General features: G+C 37.8%; 2 protein-coding genes across 3 annotated transcripts in view; one reads left to right on the top strand and one right to left on the bottom strand.

Moving 5' to 3' along the window:
- The window catches only part of ttc5 (tetratricopeptide repeat domain 5), a 32,392-nt gene extending 27,457 nt beyond the window's left edge, over positions 1 to 4,935 (top strand). For both annotated transcript variants that reach the window (XM_039746269.1, XM_039746263.1), the window contains exons 9-10: positions 2,683 to 2,827; positions 3,765 to 4,935. In XM_039746269.1, coding sequence (XP_039602203.1) covers positions 2,683 to 2,827; positions 3,765 to 3,884 — 265 coding nt within the window. In that variant the 3' untranslated portion in view covers positions 3,885 to 4,935. The remainder of the gene's footprint in view (positions 1 to 2,682; positions 2,828 to 3,764) is intronic.
- An 899-nt stretch (positions 4,936 to 5,834) lies between these two features.
- LOC120524399 (E3 ubiquitin-protein ligase CCNB1IP1) overlaps positions 5,835 to 18,344 on the bottom strand; it is a 76,237-nt gene continuing 63,727 nt past the window's right edge. The window contains exon 5 of the mRNA XM_039746256.1: positions 5,835 to 6,721. Coding sequence (XP_039602190.1) covers positions 6,513 to 6,721 — 209 coding nt within the window. The 3' untranslated portion in view covers positions 5,835 to 6,512. The remainder of the gene's footprint in view (positions 6,722 to 18,344) is intronic.

The following is an 18,344-nucleotide window of genomic DNA, read 5'->3' as shown; positions in this document are numbered from 1 at the left end:
TTCATTTTTATTGCAGAGCTCAAAACTGAAAATATGATTGCCATTTTTAATAGTCAATATTTGGATTAATTAAGATGCTGCACAATGCATGAGTTTAATAAGGAAACCATTACCCAAACTATAAATTCTTTTTATTATTTCCTGACACTTTGCAGTTAGTATATCTTTCATCTTCAAACACAAACAGGCTTTGACACTGCGGATATTTTCATGGCCATGGATTCTGTGGGATTTTTCAGCTCCTCATGTTCATGTCCCAAGAGGGTCTGTGCTCTGGAAGACCAAGGCAGTTACCACAGAGCTAAAGGAGACTTTTTATTATTCCTGTAATGTACACAACCTGTTCACACAGCCTTCCACAGGGCCAGTCATTATGCCATTTTTTAACTTGCTTTGTCCACATTAAAAAACAAAAGCCAGGAAGATCAGCACTCAGCTTACATTTTATTTTAATCATCTAACTGAATATTGATTAAAAACCTGTAGGCCAGTATGCAGATTATGCATAATGAGCAAAAACTGTCCAGTTCTGATGCACTGCCAAAAAATCAGGTCATCCCTAAACTAAGGCCAAGAAATGGTTGGCAATTGCATTGGTTTATGTGGAGCGCACTACTGGATCAGTATATTAATTGTTGATTATGTTTTGACTTTATTTTTAAGTAAATTACTTGCACTATTCTGATAAAGTAAAATTATATTTTGCAAACTGTCCATTTGTTTATAAAATTAGCCCTGGATTTCAGTTAGTGGGGGGCAAACACTGATATCCAAAAATGTATTTCCCACCCTGGCCTAGGGAAATTTCTTTGATAAGGAGACTCCTAGGACTTGATGACATACAGTGCATCCGGAAAGTATTCACAGTGCCTCACTTTTTCCACATTTTGCTATGTTACAGCCTTATTCCAAAATGAATTAAATTCATTTTTTTCCTCAGAATTCTACACACAACACCCCATAATGACAACATGAAAAAAGTTTACTTGAGGTTTTTGCAAATTTATTAACAATAAAAAAAATTGATAAATCACATGTACATAAGTATTCACAGCCTTTGCCATGAAGCTCCAAATTGAGCTCAGGTGCATTCTGTGTCCCCTCATCATCCTTGAGATGTTTCTGCAGCTTCATTGGAGTCCACCTGTGGTCAATTCAGTTGATTGGACATGATTTGGAAAGGCACACACCTGTCTATATAAGGTCCCACAGTTGACAGTTCATGTCAGAGCACAAACCAAGCATGAAGTCAAAGGAATTGTCTGTAGACCTCCGAGACAGGATTGTCTCGAGGCACAAATCTGGGGAAGGTTACAGAAAGATTTCTGCTGCTTTGAAGGTCCCAATGAGCATAGTGGCCTCCATCATCCTTAAGTGGAAGAAGTTCGAAACCACCAGGACTCTTCCTAAAGCTGGCCGGCCATCTAAACTGAGTGATCAGGGGAGAAGGGCCTTAGTCAGGAGGTGACCAAGAACCCAATGGTCACTCTGTCAGAGCTCCAGAGGTCCTCTGTGGAGAGAGGAGAACCTTCCAGAAGGACAACCATCTCTGCAGCAATCCACCAATCAGGCCTGTATGGTAGAGTGGCCAGACGGAAGCCACTCCTTAGTAAAAGGCACATGGCAGCCCGTCTGGAGTTTGCCAAAAGGCACCTGAAGGTCTCTCAGATCATGAGAAACAAAATTCTCTGGTCTGATGAGACAAAGATTGAACTCTTTGGTGTGAATGGCAGGAGTCATGTTTGGCGGAAACCAGGCACCGCTCATCACCAGGCCAATACCATCCCTGCAGTGAAGCATGGTGCTGGCAGCATCATGCTGTGGGAATGTTTTTCAACGGAAGGAACTGGGAGTCTAGTCAGGATAAAGGAAAAGATGACTGCAGCAATGTACAGAGACATCCTGGATGAAAACCTGCTCCAGAGCGCTCTTGACCTCAGACTGGGGTGACGGTTCATCTTTCAGCAGGACAATGACCCTAAGCACACAGCCAGGATATCAAAGGAGTGGCTTCAGGACAACTCTGTGAATGTCCTTGAGTGGCCCAGCCAGAGCCCAGACTTGAATCCGATTGAACATCTCTGGAGAGATCTTAAAATGGCTGTGCACCGACGCTTCCCATCCAACCTGATGGAGCTTGAGAGGTGCTGCAAAGAGGAATGGGCGAAACTGGCCAAGGATAGGTGTGCCAAGCTTGTGGCATCATATTCAAAAAGACTTGAGGCTGTAATTGCTGCCAAAGGTCCATCGACAAAGTATTGAGCAAAGGCTGTGAATACTTATGTACATGTGATTTCTCAGTTTTTTTATTTTTCATAAATTTGCAAAAACCTCAAGTAAACCTTTTTCATGTTGTCATTATGGGGTGTTGTGTGTAGAATTCTGAGGAAAAAAAATGAATTTAATCCATTTTGGAATAAGGCTGTAACATAACAAAATGTGGAAAAAATGATGCGCTGTGAATACTTTCTGGATACACTGTATAAAAGAGTATCTACATTAGGTAATGGTATGTGCTTCCAGCCTAAGTGTAAAACTTTATACTATGAAAAAGAAACCTTGTTTGAATAGAGCTACTGGTTGAAGTACACAAATAAAACTTTGAAAGTCAGTATGTTTTGAAAAAGTAAATCATTGTGAACGGTTGTATTCTGATCCTAATTTCTCTCCTGCCTTCTTAAGCACATTTGGACTAGTGGACACTGAAGGTTCCTGCTGTGCAGTCATGGTGTATAACATGGCAGAGAGCTGGGGTGTGCTGATTGGAGATTCAGTAGCCATTCCTGAGCCACATGTGAAAAATCATCATATATCTCACAAAGCAAAGGTAGGTCCAAACAATGTCTGCCATATTTCACACTAGTTTAAATATTCTGCTGAAACTCATCAAGTACTAGTTTATTTTCATGTGTACAGAGCATGGTGAGATTCTCACACACATTAAGGACAGAAATGTAATACAAACTGAGGACAATGCATACAACTCCAGACATATTTACGTATTTGTTGGTATGCATCGCTGAAACCCATTTTTTTGAGCGCTCTTGATCTTATACTGACTGTCATAATCAGAGAATGAGTAAAGTGTCTGGACACAGTGGCTGAGGTCATTGTTAATATTGTTTGCCTTGTAGGTATATCTAAACATGAAGGGAGATTTGTGCCAGTAATACTGTGAGCCAAGTACATTTCCCTATAAAGTGCTTTGCAATCCTGAGCAGAGCACTCGGAAAGTACTGCACCATCATGCAAGATGTTGTTCAGCTATTGAGGACAAACTCCATGGTGCACCCACAGATTTTGGATAGAACTGATAGAAATATCTGGGTAAAGGTATTTAGGTTATTAGAGATGGTTACTCAAAAAAAAAAAACAAAAACTGCTCAGTTATTATGTTGCACCCTGCTGCCAAGATGAGAGTGTGGTTTGTCTCTAGATACCCAAGGTCTCTGACCCATGTAAGGGAGAGAGATATATTTTATATGTTTACTTTATAAGCTGTCGTATCACTGTTGGTTACTGTTCTTATAGTGGTTGTGTCATCAGTAAATGCAATGAAGGACTTGGAGTGGTGTTTGGTTACATAAGGAGTTTAACCACATGACCTTTTCAATGTGTGAATAAACGTGGATCCATAATTTTGTAAAATATGTTGTCTGTGAGCACGTTTTTTGCCAGGGATTAGTGGATCAAGGGTTTTGACATTGACGTTTATATAAATAAACATCATTGATTAATATACAACTCATTTTCTCTTTTGATAGACCTATACATTCCAGAGTATCCGTGTGGAGTCCCCACTTATGTTGGTAGTGAATGGGAAAAAACAGGCACCTACCTGTCAAGTGGCAGCTACTGTTTCATACAAGCCACAAAGTGACTAAATGCGCGTGAGAAGAAGAATGTGAGCAGCACACTGCAAAAGAAATAGGATGAGAGGACCTTTCTGAACAATGGGTGACTTGGATCAAAAGATGTTTGGAAAAGCTGGCTTTTCTTTGTCTAACTTATTCAGATCATAAATGAGTTTTGTTTGTATTTTTGTTGATTTTTTTTTTTTTCTTTTGGTGTCTGTGGCTCCAGCTTCTAAATTTCAAAGGTGCTGTGAGTGACGGAGGATTTCAGATAAAAATGCACCACTCCCTATTTTTCCAGGAGTAAACAACAAAGTTCTTTACAGTGGGGTTATTGTGGTCATGCATACATGCAGTTATGTGAATTTCACAATGTGGTCTGGAGCCTTAAAATCTCAAAATAGCCATTGCAAGTATCTGAAAGAGAAGTGGATATGGAGATTATTCTGCTAGCATTCATAGTTGTATTTGTGTAAAACAGAAGGAACACATTTGCAACCTGTGTGTTTAAAAGCATTTCTGTCAATGAAAGATATTTGCAGAAATGTTTTCTCTTGTAAATGCTCATCCTGCTTCATAATGCAAGTGTGTCAGCTGAACATGTGAAGAGAAACAGCAAATGTTTTACACTAATGATCACTACAAGCAAACCAGCACATCTTTAGCTCCTGCATTAAAAAAATGAAGACTCCTGGGGAAACCTTAAAGGAGTGATTTCTCTTTAAGTGTCTTGGAGTAATCAGTGACAAGAACATATTCTGCATTTGTCAATAGCACAGTTTGTGCCCATGTGTACAAATGAATCAGGAGTACCTGCTACAGAAGCTGCCATGTATTGATTAGTTTCAGCTTTGCAGTGTTGCACTGCAGCATGGGCCGCATTGTGGCTTACACCTAATTTTGTGTGGTTTAAATTGGGGCAGTACGTTTCAGCTTGTGGAATATGTTCACTTGTACCATCTTTTACTATGCAATGGCCCGATTTTACATTACAGTAAATAACGAAATTGAGAACTGACAGTGAGGTGACATGTATTGATGTTCTGTTTACAGTTTTATAAAATACATTTTTTATTTGACACTGTGTTTGAGTTTCCTTTGGAGTGTTCTTATCTCTTGCACTTTTCATTGATACAGTGATCTGAGTGTGGAATATTTTTAGTTTTCATTAAGTTTTGCAATTAAAAATATTTGTTTTATATATAGTATTAATGGCAAATCAACTTCAATAAAAAACATAAATTGATAGAAGACAGGCCTTTATAGAAAACCTCAACCTGCTCCCAACTATTTAGCTGAGGAGTCAAACTCAGACCCTGCAGGTTTTCATTACGGTCATTCAGTTATCGTTATCCAGGACGTAAATGTGGATAGACAGCAAGTGCTTCCACAGTTGCTTTCTACCTCACACCATTGTGACATTTCACTGAAAAAAGTTAAGGAAAATTGTACTTGCTTCATTTTTTAGTATTCAAAATATAGTGGTTTACAATAGGCTGACATCTTAAACTATAGCCTCAACGACACTTATTTTTGTCACTAACTGAAAACTTTGTAAGAACATAGATGACAGTGACAATTCCCTAGAGGGTAGTAATATACATGCATGGTTAAGTATTTTAATACTGATTTCTTTACGTAAACATAGAAGTATTCACTTTTTTGATTTAGCAGTTGTTATAGTGTTTTTAAAGCTGTTTTTATTCTGTAAAGCTGTATAATATGAAAGAAAAATGAATACTGTATTATAATACAAGAACAGTATATTCACAGCATGACTGTTCTAATAACAACCAGGCAAAGATGTGCAGCATCACAAAACTCACATGACTGGTAAATAATGGTCTATATGCATGAACATTAACACTAAAGGTGTAGATATTGTTTGTATCTAATACAAAAAATGTCACATCCAAAGCAAGACTAATTCTTAATACTAAAGACACATTTTACATTATATTCTTACATCATCATCATGCAAAAACTATGATGAAAAAATTTCCATGTTATAATTTGATTTTAGGGGAAACTTCCAGTCAGGTTAACTGTTTTTAAATGATTTGTATCAACTTCAGTAAAGCCCAGGAAATTATATTGTATACGCCTAACAAAAGCAAAACAAAAACAAGAAGCTACTGTATTAACTACATGAAATGATTGGTAGTTATTAAATATTTCATGAAAAGGTATTTAATTCTGCTGAAGATTTCAGTTAAGTTTAATCATGTTGGTGAGGAGGACTGCAAGTGAAACGAGAGCCTTATTATTTTAACAAACATTGATGCGTTGGATCAGTAGATAGGTACATAAACAGCACACTGGGTGAAACTCACACTTTTAATACAGTAATCTCCACATGCAGCACAAATACTTTTACCTCCCTCACGTGTATTGAAAAGACACAAAATATATAAACAGATTTGTTCAAAAGATGAGCATACGTAAAGTTGTGACGATATTTTAAATTCTGGCAGATTACTCCATAAAAACGTTAAACAAAACAACACAAACTAGGCATTTCACATTTATCAATGATTTTCAGTGCAAGTCATTCCCCGTTCTAATCAAATAGATTTTTGTAATTTGAGGAAAGCTAAAGGTTTTGTTTACATCACAACCAAAATATTACCTAAATGAAGTAACCCAGGATGAAACAGTCTAATGCTTTTTGCTGTAAAAGGTATTGCCTTTACATCCACAAAGCTCTTGGTTGTTATTAGGTGAACCAAACTGGAAAAAAGCTGCCTTCCTTCCATCTGTCTTATCATTGTCTTTTGCTGGTGACCTGAAGAACATTTGCCGTATTTCGGGATCAACAGCAGTGCCTCTGACTGGGGTAGATTTTGGAGTATGGCAGTTCATCTGACCTACAAAGAAAGATACCAGATTTTATTTGAATTCTAGCAGATAAGTTCAAAATTGAGGTCCACATTTCCCTGCTCATCAACTCGAAATCCATAGTTCACTTTAAATGAACTGTTTTTTAGCACATTGCAATGATTCCTATTACATCATCATACATCATCAACAGCCTCGTGAAGACTCAAGAGCTGTAAATACTTCATCACCCATGTACATTAAGGCAGCTGCTTTTTATAGGGTCAATTATCAAAAAAGCTGATATTACACAAGTGAATACAGCAGGCTACAAACAATGTTCTGCATCATCTTGAACTGGCCAAATTTTCCCCTCAGGATAAATAAAGTTCTGTCTGTCTGTCTACCTGTGTTACCTACCTTCACCTGGTAAATTTGCTGAGACAATGGTGATACTGTTCATTATACTTAAAATTTTAGCACCGAATGACGTAATTTGAAACACATATTTACTTATAGCACTGAGAAAATGTTCTGAGTCCAGGTGTAAACCAAATTCTAAACTTTAAATAGGCCTTGGTAATTCTTCAAAAGGTGTAATTTGAGTATTCCACTTTTGCAGCACATTCTAGGTGTTCATCAGTCCATTTTATTGCATAACAATATGGACATTTAACATGCATGGGCCCTACACGAATGTATTTTATTAGATTCATAATCAAAAGTGTGAATTATAATTAAACCCATCATTGCAACTTTTGAGCCAAGACAAGAATCTTTTTTGATTTGCATGTCAGACAGAGGTTTGTTTCTCTGTTTATATCAATATGTTTTGTGGTATACCAAGTAAGAGCAGCACTGTGAATCTCTCGCTGTCTATGCATATGTTTAACAACACTGTTCACTTCGGGATTTTTGTGCATATTTTGTAACTCCAAGTCTGTTGCTTTCTGGATGTTTTTGTGCATATTTAGCCGTAGATTATTTTTTTTTTGTTTTTGCAAAATATTGCCTGTATGTCTTGTACAGTGCTTATGTTTTCCTGTTTTATTAGTTTTGAGATCGTTCAGTCACATCTGATAAGCAATAGAATGTACTTGATTATGATGTTTGGTGTAACAAATTTTGAGTTTGAGCAAGATCAATAGTGTATATTCATAAACATCAAAATGGTCTCTGCATAAAGCTCCCGTGATGTGGCAAATTTAGCAAATAATACACCATTTCCATAAACTTAAGATACTTTCTAAAAATATCTGGTGCAGCTAACAATTTTCAAGTGTTAGCTTAGGTGGAGGGATTTAGCATATAATTCATATATATCACAATATCATTGCAATTGTCTATTTTTGCTATACAAAAATACTTTATATCTCGCTCACTTTCTCACTAATATTGGGACAATTTCATGCCAAATTTTCAAACCTGATACACCCATACTGTATTCACAAAATGGTAGACAATAAAATAAATTTCTGCCCACCTTTACACATACTGTATTATATGGTGTGGAACTGGAAAGTTATTAAACAAAAGGGATTCCATTTTAATTGATCAAAACCTTTATACAACTTAAAAACAAGTGTGTATGGAATGTAGAACTTTCCTCCTTCCTTCCACTGTACAGCTCAATGCCATCATTTTAATGTCTAAGACACCTCCTCTTCTTCTCTGGTTAGTCCACCCTGTTGCTCAATAATGCTGCTTGTTAACACAAAGCATCTACTGGAGACCTTCATTTGCATACACAGACACACCTCCGCTGAGACTTTTTGAGCTTTTGTCAGCGCTGTGTGACACATTAGCATAGTGTACTTGGTACAGTATTACTATGGATAAAGAAAGAACGGGGGGGATGGGGGGAAACTAGTTGGCTAATTTTCTTTTTTTTTTGATAATATCACCAAATTTCAATTAAATTTATCAAAGCGTTTTTGAGGTTTAGGTTATTTGTTTTTTTCTGTTTGCAGGGGTTTTACCCCTAAATATATTTTGAAATGTCTTTTCTTAGTGGTTACATAGTAAGCTAAATGTGTTTTTGATGAGTGAGTGAGTCACTGTAACTGTGACATGCTGTGTTATCTGGCTTGACCCAGGAAGTTTTGTTCAACAATGGGGTTATTTATAGTGCCTTTGGCTGACCGGATATATCAGAGGTACTCCTATATTATTGACAGACAGTGTATTGTAGTGGTTAAGGCTTTGGACCTAGGGCTTCAAACCCTGAGGTTGGGGGGTTCAAATCCTGCTACTGACAATGTCTGACCATGACCAAGTCAATTCACCACCCTGTACTCCACCTGAAAATGCAAAAGAAACGTTACCAACAGTATCTCAAATGTTGTAAATTGTCATGGATAAAAGCATCAGTCAAATAATAAGCAATATTAATATTATTAGGTCACTGAAACTGCTTTCTCTTGAACATGCTATACACAATTGTCCATGAGTAAAACATTCCTGCATTAGATCAATTCCAGCTTTTTTCTGTTATCGCACAAAATAATTTTACAGCAAAGTGTATTTATCTGAATTGAAATGGGTTAAGATTTTCATTTGTTTATGCCTGCTATCTAATTACAACATTTCTTTTCACATTTTCCATCATATCTTTCCCCATTATGAAATCCACAGATGTGAATATATATGCAAAGCAGTGCTTGAAATGGATATACATAAATGCTGGTACCATATGGGTTACACTGATGTATTAAACATGAGGAGTGTGGAGCATTAGCTTTGAGCATCATGGTATACTTTCTGTGGCTTTAGAAATTCAGGCGCGACCAATCTGGGAGATTACAGTATTGAAGGGTGGGGATGGGTGTCAGTATTCAGGGCCATGGCTCTGGTCGTGGGTTGGCTGGAGATCGATGGAGTGGAACGGATAACCAAGATAAGAAATTATCCAAATATGAACTGGGATAACCTTGCAAATGGAGGAGCACAAGGACAGGAGTTTTTAGAAGAAATCAGTGACTTTTTAACATAGTATGTTAAAGCACTAACATGGGGTGAAGGTGTCTGGATTTAGTATTTTGTAATAATCAGGATAGAATTGAAGATGTGGAGGGAATAGAACTACTACAGTAGGGTCAAGCGACCATAATATAATACAGTTCTCAGTGTTTTGTAAGAGTGCGAATGCAAAGAATAAAATAAAGTTTAACTTTGTTAGGGCAAATTTTGAGAAGATGCGGCAAAGTCTAAGGGCTTGTTTATACTTCACGCTCAGAACACGTATGTGCCCTCATCATGTCTACCACGCGTTCCCAGCGTTCATTTGACACATCCTATGAGCAGGTCCTCAGAAATTAACATGACGCGTGTGCGAGTTGCAGTACCAGAAAAAAGTTAGGGGGCGCAGTGTGATAAAACTTGGAATGTGACGTCAGAGTCTCTGTTTACTATCTCTACATGTGACAGAAAGTCGCTATGTGGATCCTATGGGATCGATGTGCGCGATTCAATGTTTGATGAATGGTTCAATGTAGTGAAGCAAAATACCGACATACAGATGTATTCATGGTGCTTTTATATTCAAGAGTTGCATATTCCCGATCATAATGGCACGATACATTTTAAAATTGTCACATACCATCTTTTGTGCCTTCTTTTTTTTTCTGGGGCTTCCTCCTGACCTGACAGCAGCGGCAAACAACAATAACTCACCACATAGAACACATTACATTTATGATATACCAACTCTCTGCACATTTAGAATCCTTAGATTTATACTTGATATCACTTTAATGACGAAATGCATTAAAGTATGTATGTTACATTTTTCAGATAAATTGTCACTTTTGTTTAAATAATGAATACTGTTAATAATTACACAAATGGGGATGACACGGTGGCGGAGCAGTAGCACTACTGTCTTGCAGGGAGTCACGTCGCTGGTGTTCCCTCCCTGCAGTTTTCATGTTTTCCTGCTGGGTTTCCACAGTGTGCTCCGGTTTCCTTCCAAAGACATGCAGCTTTGGTGACACTAAAATGACACCAGTGAATGTGAGTGCTTGTATTCACCTTGTGATGAGCTGATGCCCCGTCTAGGGATTGTTTCTGCCTCATGCCTAATGCTTGCTGGAATGGACACATCCCTGGATTGATGGATTTAATCATTAAACATCCTTTTCAGAGATATTGCAGTACAGTAAGGTGTCATTGGAATTTAATGGTTGTTCCAGGCAATTCACAACACAGCGAAGCCAAACTTGTTCTTCACCTGGTGGATTCCTCCAGATTTATGTAAAGTACGCGAAATATAAACAGTAAAACGCTTCCGTAGCAGGAGCGTCCGCTGGAGCATGCGTCATGTGAAGTATAAACCCAGCCTAAGGAGGATAGACTGGGATAAGCTTTTAAGTGTGGAGACAGTTGAGCAGAGGTGGAACAGGTTTAAAAATGTATTACTGTACATGTAATGCAGGACAAGTGCATACCTAAATTTGGAATTAATAGGAAATTAAATAAAGCTCCACTGTTGGTTAATAGAGACTTAAAAATGAAGCTACAAAGGAAAATACAGTTGTATAAGGAATGCAAGACTAATATTTGCAAAGTGAATCGAAGGGCAACCATTAAGAAGGGTATTGGGGAGGCTAAAAGACAGTTGGAGAGGAATGTAGCAGATAAGGCAAAAGAAGACCCTAAGAGATTCTTTCAGTATTTTAGTAGTAAAAGGAGAAGGTGAGGTGCATCAGGAATAGTAAAGGGGAACTAAAAGATATAGTAAAAGGGCCGACACACTAAACTTGCATTTTTCTGAGGTCTTCACAAGTGAAGAAGTGGATAACCTCCTGGCAGTAAACGGGACTACTAAGGAGGTACTGAAGAATCTGGAAATTGTTGAAGTAGAAGTACTGCTCAGACTAAATACGCTGAAATCAAACAAATCAAAAAGAACAGATAGTTTTTACTCTCAAGTTCTTAAGGTGGCTAGCAAGTACATATATAAACTACTGACACATATTTTTAGGAAGTCACTCCACACTAGAGAGATTCTTAAGGACTGGAAAATGGCAAATATTATCCGGGAAGATCCAAGCAACTATAAGCCAGTGAGCTTAACAAGCATCACAGGAAAATTAATGAAAGGAATTATTAAGGATAAGATTGAGCAGCACAGGACAAGTACAGGAATTTTTCTGAACAGTCGGCATGGGTTCAGAAGAGGACGTTATGTTTTACTAACATGCTGGAATTCTCTTAGCAACAAAATGATATGAGCAAAGTAGACCATATGATATTATTTACAGTATCCTGACTTTCAGAAAGCATTTGATAAGATGCCACATGAGAGGTCGGGCATCAAACTAAAAAAAGTAGGAGTTCATGGTGATGTTTTTAGATGGGTGCATGTGACGATGTGGGTTCTGGCTCCACACTCCCTTTGCTATTGGAAGCACTCGAACCCAACACCGTCGATAATGTTACCGAGTGAGCTAGTCAATGGAGGCAAATAATTCCAGCAAGGGGAAGGTATACAAAAAGTGCAACAGTGCTTTTATTAAAAACAGTCCATCAATCAAAAACAAAGTGTTCAAAAAGTGCAGTGCTTCAATAAATAAATACTTTAAAAGTGGAGGTTAAAAATCAATAAATAGAAAAACACAATCCTTTAAAACGTGAGGTTAAAATCTTCTTGTGGAAGCAGTTTTTAAAAACAACAACAAACAAATCCGGTGTTCTTTTGTTAGCGTTTTCTGTTAGCGTCTCACCTGCTTATCCCGTTTGGGCTTAGCAGCAGGCAAGACGCTCTCTGCAGCTGCCCTCCTACAACACACGCGAGACTGGAGACCTCCCGATCCCTGGCTCCGGTATGGCACTCATCCCAGTCCCCGAGACTTGATTACCCCAATAGCCAGGACGCACATATTGGGGACTCCACCACCAAGCCTCCCGACTTCCGCTGCCTTTCCATGGCCTCTCTGCGGCCAGTCGCCTTCCCTGGTCACTCCCGCTACCTGATCGCTCAGCGGGAGCGACATCAACACCAACACGTGGGTGTCGGCCTAACACCCAGCTTCCATGCAGCTGTCCACGGCGCCGATCGCGCTCACCACACTCACGCACCGTCTGCTTCCTCTCCTGCTCCCGGTAACCTCCGTCCTCTGCTTTCCTTTCTTTCTCCGCTCGTTTCTCTTTTTTACACCCCTTTAAAACCGACTCGCGCTTCTTTTTAAAATGACGAGGGCCACAGCAGCTGCAGCATTAGCCGCGGGACAATCATGAATGTGGGCAGTTCCTCACCTGTGCACTAGGTGAGAAACGCCCACACCCTACGGATCGCCCCGCGGCTCACTATGGCCCAACGTCCCCTCGCTAAGCCGCAAGCACATCGATTATTTATTTAAAATGAATGGCCTTTTGCTCAACGAGCTGTGGACCCATAACACCACAGTGCACGAGTGGCTCAGACACAGGAAGCAGAGGGTGATGGTGCGATGAACCTCATCAGAACTGGCCGATGTTAAGAGTGGTGTTCCACAGGGGTCAGTGCTAGGGCCGCTGCTATTTTTAATATATATATATATATATATATATATATATATATATAAATGATTTAGATAGGAATATAAGTAACAAACTGGTTAAGTTTGCAGAGACAAGATAGGTGGACTGGCAGATAATTTGGAATCCGTTAAATCATTACAGAAGGACTTGGATTGCATATAGGCTTGGACAGATTTGTGGCAGATGGAATTTAATGTCATTAAATGTAAAGTATTACATGAAGAAAGTAAAAATTTTAGGTTTAAATAACAATAGGAGGTCTGAAAAATGAGAGTACACCCTATGAGAAGGATTTAGGAGTCACAGTAGACTCTACACTATCAACTTCAACTTCCCAACTGTGTTCAGAAGCCATTAAGAAGGCAAAAAGAATATTAAGTTATACAGCACGATGTGTAGAGTACAAGTCCAAGGAGGTTATGATCAAGCTTTATAACACACTGGTGAGCCTCATCTCGACTACGGTGTACAGTTTTGGTCTCCAGGCTACAAAAAGGACATAGCAGCACTAGAAAAGGTCCAGAGAAGAGCGACTAGGCCGATTCCAGGGATAAAGATAGATAGATAGATAGATAGATAGATAGATAGATAGATAGATAGATAGATAGATAGATACTTTATTAATCCCAAGGGGAAATTCATATATATAAAGGGGGTGAATTATGAAGAAAGATTAAAATAACCAAGCCTTTTCGATTTAAGCAAAAGAAGATTAAAAGGTGACATGATTAAAGTGTTTAAAATTATGAAGGGAATTAGTCCAGTGGATCGAGACTGTTATTTTAAAATGAGTTCATCGAAAACACAGGGTCACAGTTAGAAACTTGTTAAGGGTAAATGTTGCGCAAACATTAGGAGGTTTTTCTTTACACAGAGATCCATAGACACTTAGAATAAACTTAAAAGCAGCGTGACAGACAGTAAGACTTCAGGGACTTTCAAAAGTAGACTTGATGTTTTTTTTTTGTTTTTTAGAAGAATTTAATGGATAGGGCTGGCAAGCTTTGTTGGACTGAATGGTCTGTTCTCGTATAGATTGTTCTATGGGTGCCAGTAGTCAGCATCAAAAAACAGCTTTGCCAAACTGTCTTCTTTCATGTCAGAACGTGATCACATCGTTTTTTGTGCCCAGGACAATACCGTGTCTTCAATAGTCCATCCACCCTATTGGATAGAGGTGCCTATAAAAACTATTCACCCCTCTTTGAAGTTTCCAAATGTCATTCTTGATAGCAAATCATATTGGATTTAATTTAATTTTCTCACACGGATCAAAATAAAAAGATTCTTTAGTGTCAAAGTGAAAACAAATCTCTACAATGTGATCTAAATTAATTACAAATATAAAACACAAAATAATTGGTCCGCAAGTATTCACCCCATTCAAGTGAGTGTTTAGCACCTTTGACAGCCATAACATCCTTGCGTCTATGTGCACAGGCAGGTCTCTCTCTCAGGTTTACACAGACATGTTTTTTTTTCCCCCGTTCATCTTAGTTATAAAACTACTCAAGCTCTGTCAGGTTGCATGGAGATTGTGAGTGAACAACCTTTTTCAGGTGTAGCTATAATTTCTCAATTGGATTGAGATCTGTGCTCAAATTTTTCAAGCGTCTCAGAATTGCTCCTAGGAATTGCACTTCTACAGTAATTCTGACTAGGATAAGAGTTTTTCCTTCCTTAGAGTCGGACATGAGAAGTAGTTACAAAGTGTCCTAGTCCGACTCCTAGCAAGGAGTAGAAGGCCACATTCGAGAATGAATGACATCATGATTTTATGGCCCCCTATGCTGCAAACTGGCACTCATAAGTACGTTTTGTAGCTTTCTGATACCAAAGCTAATGCTTCAAATGAAGGTAATAGTAATAATAATGATAATAATAAGCAAAGTAGTAGGCCAAAAAGCTCAATTTTAGTCTCATTACACCATAAAACCTTCTTCTATCTGACTCGTGTTCCACTCTTACATAAATGTTTGACTGTAGCTGTTACTCCTTCAGAGTTCTCTGAGGTCTTTTGGTGGCCTCCCTCACTAGTCTTCTTCTTGCACGATTACTCAGTTTTTATGGACAGCCTGCTCTGGCAGATTTAAAGCTGTGCCGTACTCTTTCCATTTCTTAATGGCTAGTTTAGCTGGATATTCAATAACTTGTATATTTTGATATTCTCTTGTCTCAATTACCTTTTCATAATGATACTTGGAATGTTCTTTTGACTTTATTGTGTTGGTCAGGATGACATGTTGATTCACCACAAGTTGGTCCATATAGATGAGGTGCATTTAAATAACAAATCAATGAAAATCTTTAAAGGTGATCTCCACTAAACCAAATCTGTGATTTCCTAAGCCAACTGGCTCCCCATTAATGATTTTGTGTGTTTAGGGGTGGATTATTATGTAATTAATTATTTTGTGTTTTTGGTTTTGTAATTAATTTAGACCATTTTGACAAGATCTATTTTCACTTTGAAATTGACACTGATCAACGGAAAAAAAATCATCCAAGCCAAATTAAATAAAATAAAATGTGGAAACTTTCATGGGGATAATACTTTTTATAGGCTCTGTATATGTTTGCCTCCAGTTGATTGGCCACATGGCTCCTTTCTACACTATCTGTTTAAAAACAAACCGATAATGTGTATAACATAGCATTCAAATTTAATATTGTTAAGTCATTTCACCAATATACTACTTTTGGGAAATAAAAACTATAAATTTACTTAAAGCTTATCAAAATATGTTTACACATCAACAACATTTATTTATATAGCACATTGTCATACAAAAAGTAGCTCAAAATGCTTTACATAATGAAGAAAAGAAAAATAAAAGACAAAAGAAATTAAAATATGACAACATTAGTTAACATAGATTAGGAGCAAGGTCCGATGGCCAGGGTGGACAGAAAAAAAACAAACAAAAAAAAAAAAACTCCAGACAGCTGGAGAAAAAAATAAAATAAAAATCATATTTATAAGTGAATGGTCAGAGATCAGTATCAATAATTTTTTGCTCTTCAAACACAATTTTCAATTGACATGAATATGGCCAGTATTTTGCAAATAATGCAGGGCTCCTAAGTGCTCAGGCTCCAATTGTTTGGATGTGGTGGTCCATAACTTTAAAAGAACAGAGCATTTTGTTTTGGTCAATCTGAATAATAACTGCATATTATCTTAAAGCACATTTGGACAAAAGCATAGTTATCTGTTTTTCTTCTGTTACTGTCTTATTTTTTGATAGCAGTGTGGGAGAGTGAGTATATCAGCTTACTCTTTCTGAGACCACAGCAAGTAATAAAAGTAGACTAAACTTTTTGAAGTCAAACACCCACTAACATAAACCCAATGCTGTGAAGAGCAGCATGATGCTGGATCTTGGCTACTGCTAACAGCAGTCATACAGCATCATTTTAGACCAGTTAATCAATGCATTTGGTAACTGTAGCAGACTATTAACACTTACTGTATGCAATCAAATGATGTGTAAAAACCTTCGGTCAGGGGGTCTCAGCTTTCTTTCTTTTTATATCACCTCCAGAAATTGAATGTTTTCAAATATCACTTTTTATCACTGACTCACTCACTCATTAAATGACACTGTATTAAAATATTTTTTTTTTGGTTTTATGTTAAGTACTGAATTCTTACTATCTCAACTAGAGATTATGTTTCACAGTTCTGGTTCAAGATTCAGCCCATTTCGATACTTAACTTTTTAAAGAGAGCAAGGCAAAAGCAAAAACATTGATGACTGTGTCAGAAACAAAAGCTTTCTGCTTTGATTATTATTAATGAACATTAAAATAAAACATAGGATACATTTATTAACTGTTTACATTCATCATTGTTCCTCAGTTGTATATTCTTCTGCATTAATCTGTCAATTTTTAAAACTGTTCTAAAAAGGATGGTACACGAAACAAGTTTACCAAACTAAAAATCCTGTAATGTCGGCTGACTGGACCCAAGTTAACCTGTTAAGACAGTCTCTTTTGCAAAAACCCTTTGGTATTAAAGTATGCTTCCTGGATAGTCTTGATACTGGCACAGATCACCTCAAAGTGGTGCAGAAGTGAGTGGGCTGTTGCCTCGCACTCCATGGGGATGGTAAATATGAAAGAGGAAAATAAGGATAGGTGGTGAAACTGGAGTCTTGCAGCAGGTCTATAAACTGGAAGTATGGATTTGAAACCCAGCTGAGCATGGAGATTCAGGTTTGGTCATTGTTTAACCAATGGTCCTTTTAATGCAAATCCAAAATTTCTTTTTTGTGCTAAAATGCTTATCTTCTGACAGTGACAACTTCTATGCAAAATTTAAAGAACATAAAATTATATTCAATAAATTTGCGAGGCAATTTTAAAATTTAAATTGATTTTTAAGAACATTATCCTTACCGAGTCTACCGCAAATCCCACCTGCTGCCTGATGGTCCCCAGTTTAAAAACCTTTAGAGTAGACCATTCATCAGCTTACAGTCAACTATTCCAGAAGTATAAGTGAAGCAGACTGCCTAGAGAAGGTTTCTACCAGCGGATGTGGGATGTTTAGCCAAGTTACATTTATGTAGTTTTTCTTCATTTTATTCTGCACAGTACTGGGATGGCACTGTGGTAGCACTGCTGCTTCACAACAAGAGACCAGAGTGGTAGTGGTGCTGCTTTGCCACAAGGAAGCCATGTGCTCCCTGTAAATGTTTAGTTTGCATGTTCTTCCTGTGTCTGCATGGGTTTGCTCTGGGTTCCTCTCATAATACAAAGACAGGTAAGTTGGGTGATTTGGCATAATTTAATTGGCCCTGATATGTGTGCATGTACCCTATGATGGACTGGCACCCTGTCCAGAGATTGTTCTTGCCTTGTACCTGATGCTTGATAAGTGGATGGATGGTGTTAAGTACTTAGCTAGTAGATAACTATTAAATGTGACGCTTTTCAGGAATTTTTCACGCTGGTCTATACTCTGTTCCGGCAGATGCACTTTTTTTCTACAAAGTGTATTTCATGTTCTTGGTTTTCAGAGCTCGTTTGTTGCTTTTTTGGACCTGCTTAACTCTTAATTTAAGTGCACATGTGAGGACATTGGTAGACACAAAATGTACAGGTGACTTTTTTTTACCCCAAGTATGCATATAACACAATGTTACT

Source organism: Polypterus senegalus, chromosome 1 (genome assembly GCF_016835505.1).
Source record: "Polypterus senegalus isolate Bchr_013 chromosome 1, ASM1683550v1, whole genome shotgun sequence".
In the NCBI taxonomy this organism is placed as follows: domain Eukaryota; kingdom Metazoa; phylum Chordata; class Cladistia; order Polypteriformes; family Polypteridae; genus Polypterus; species Polypterus senegalus.
This window is presented reverse-complemented; position numbering and strand designations above follow the sequence as displayed.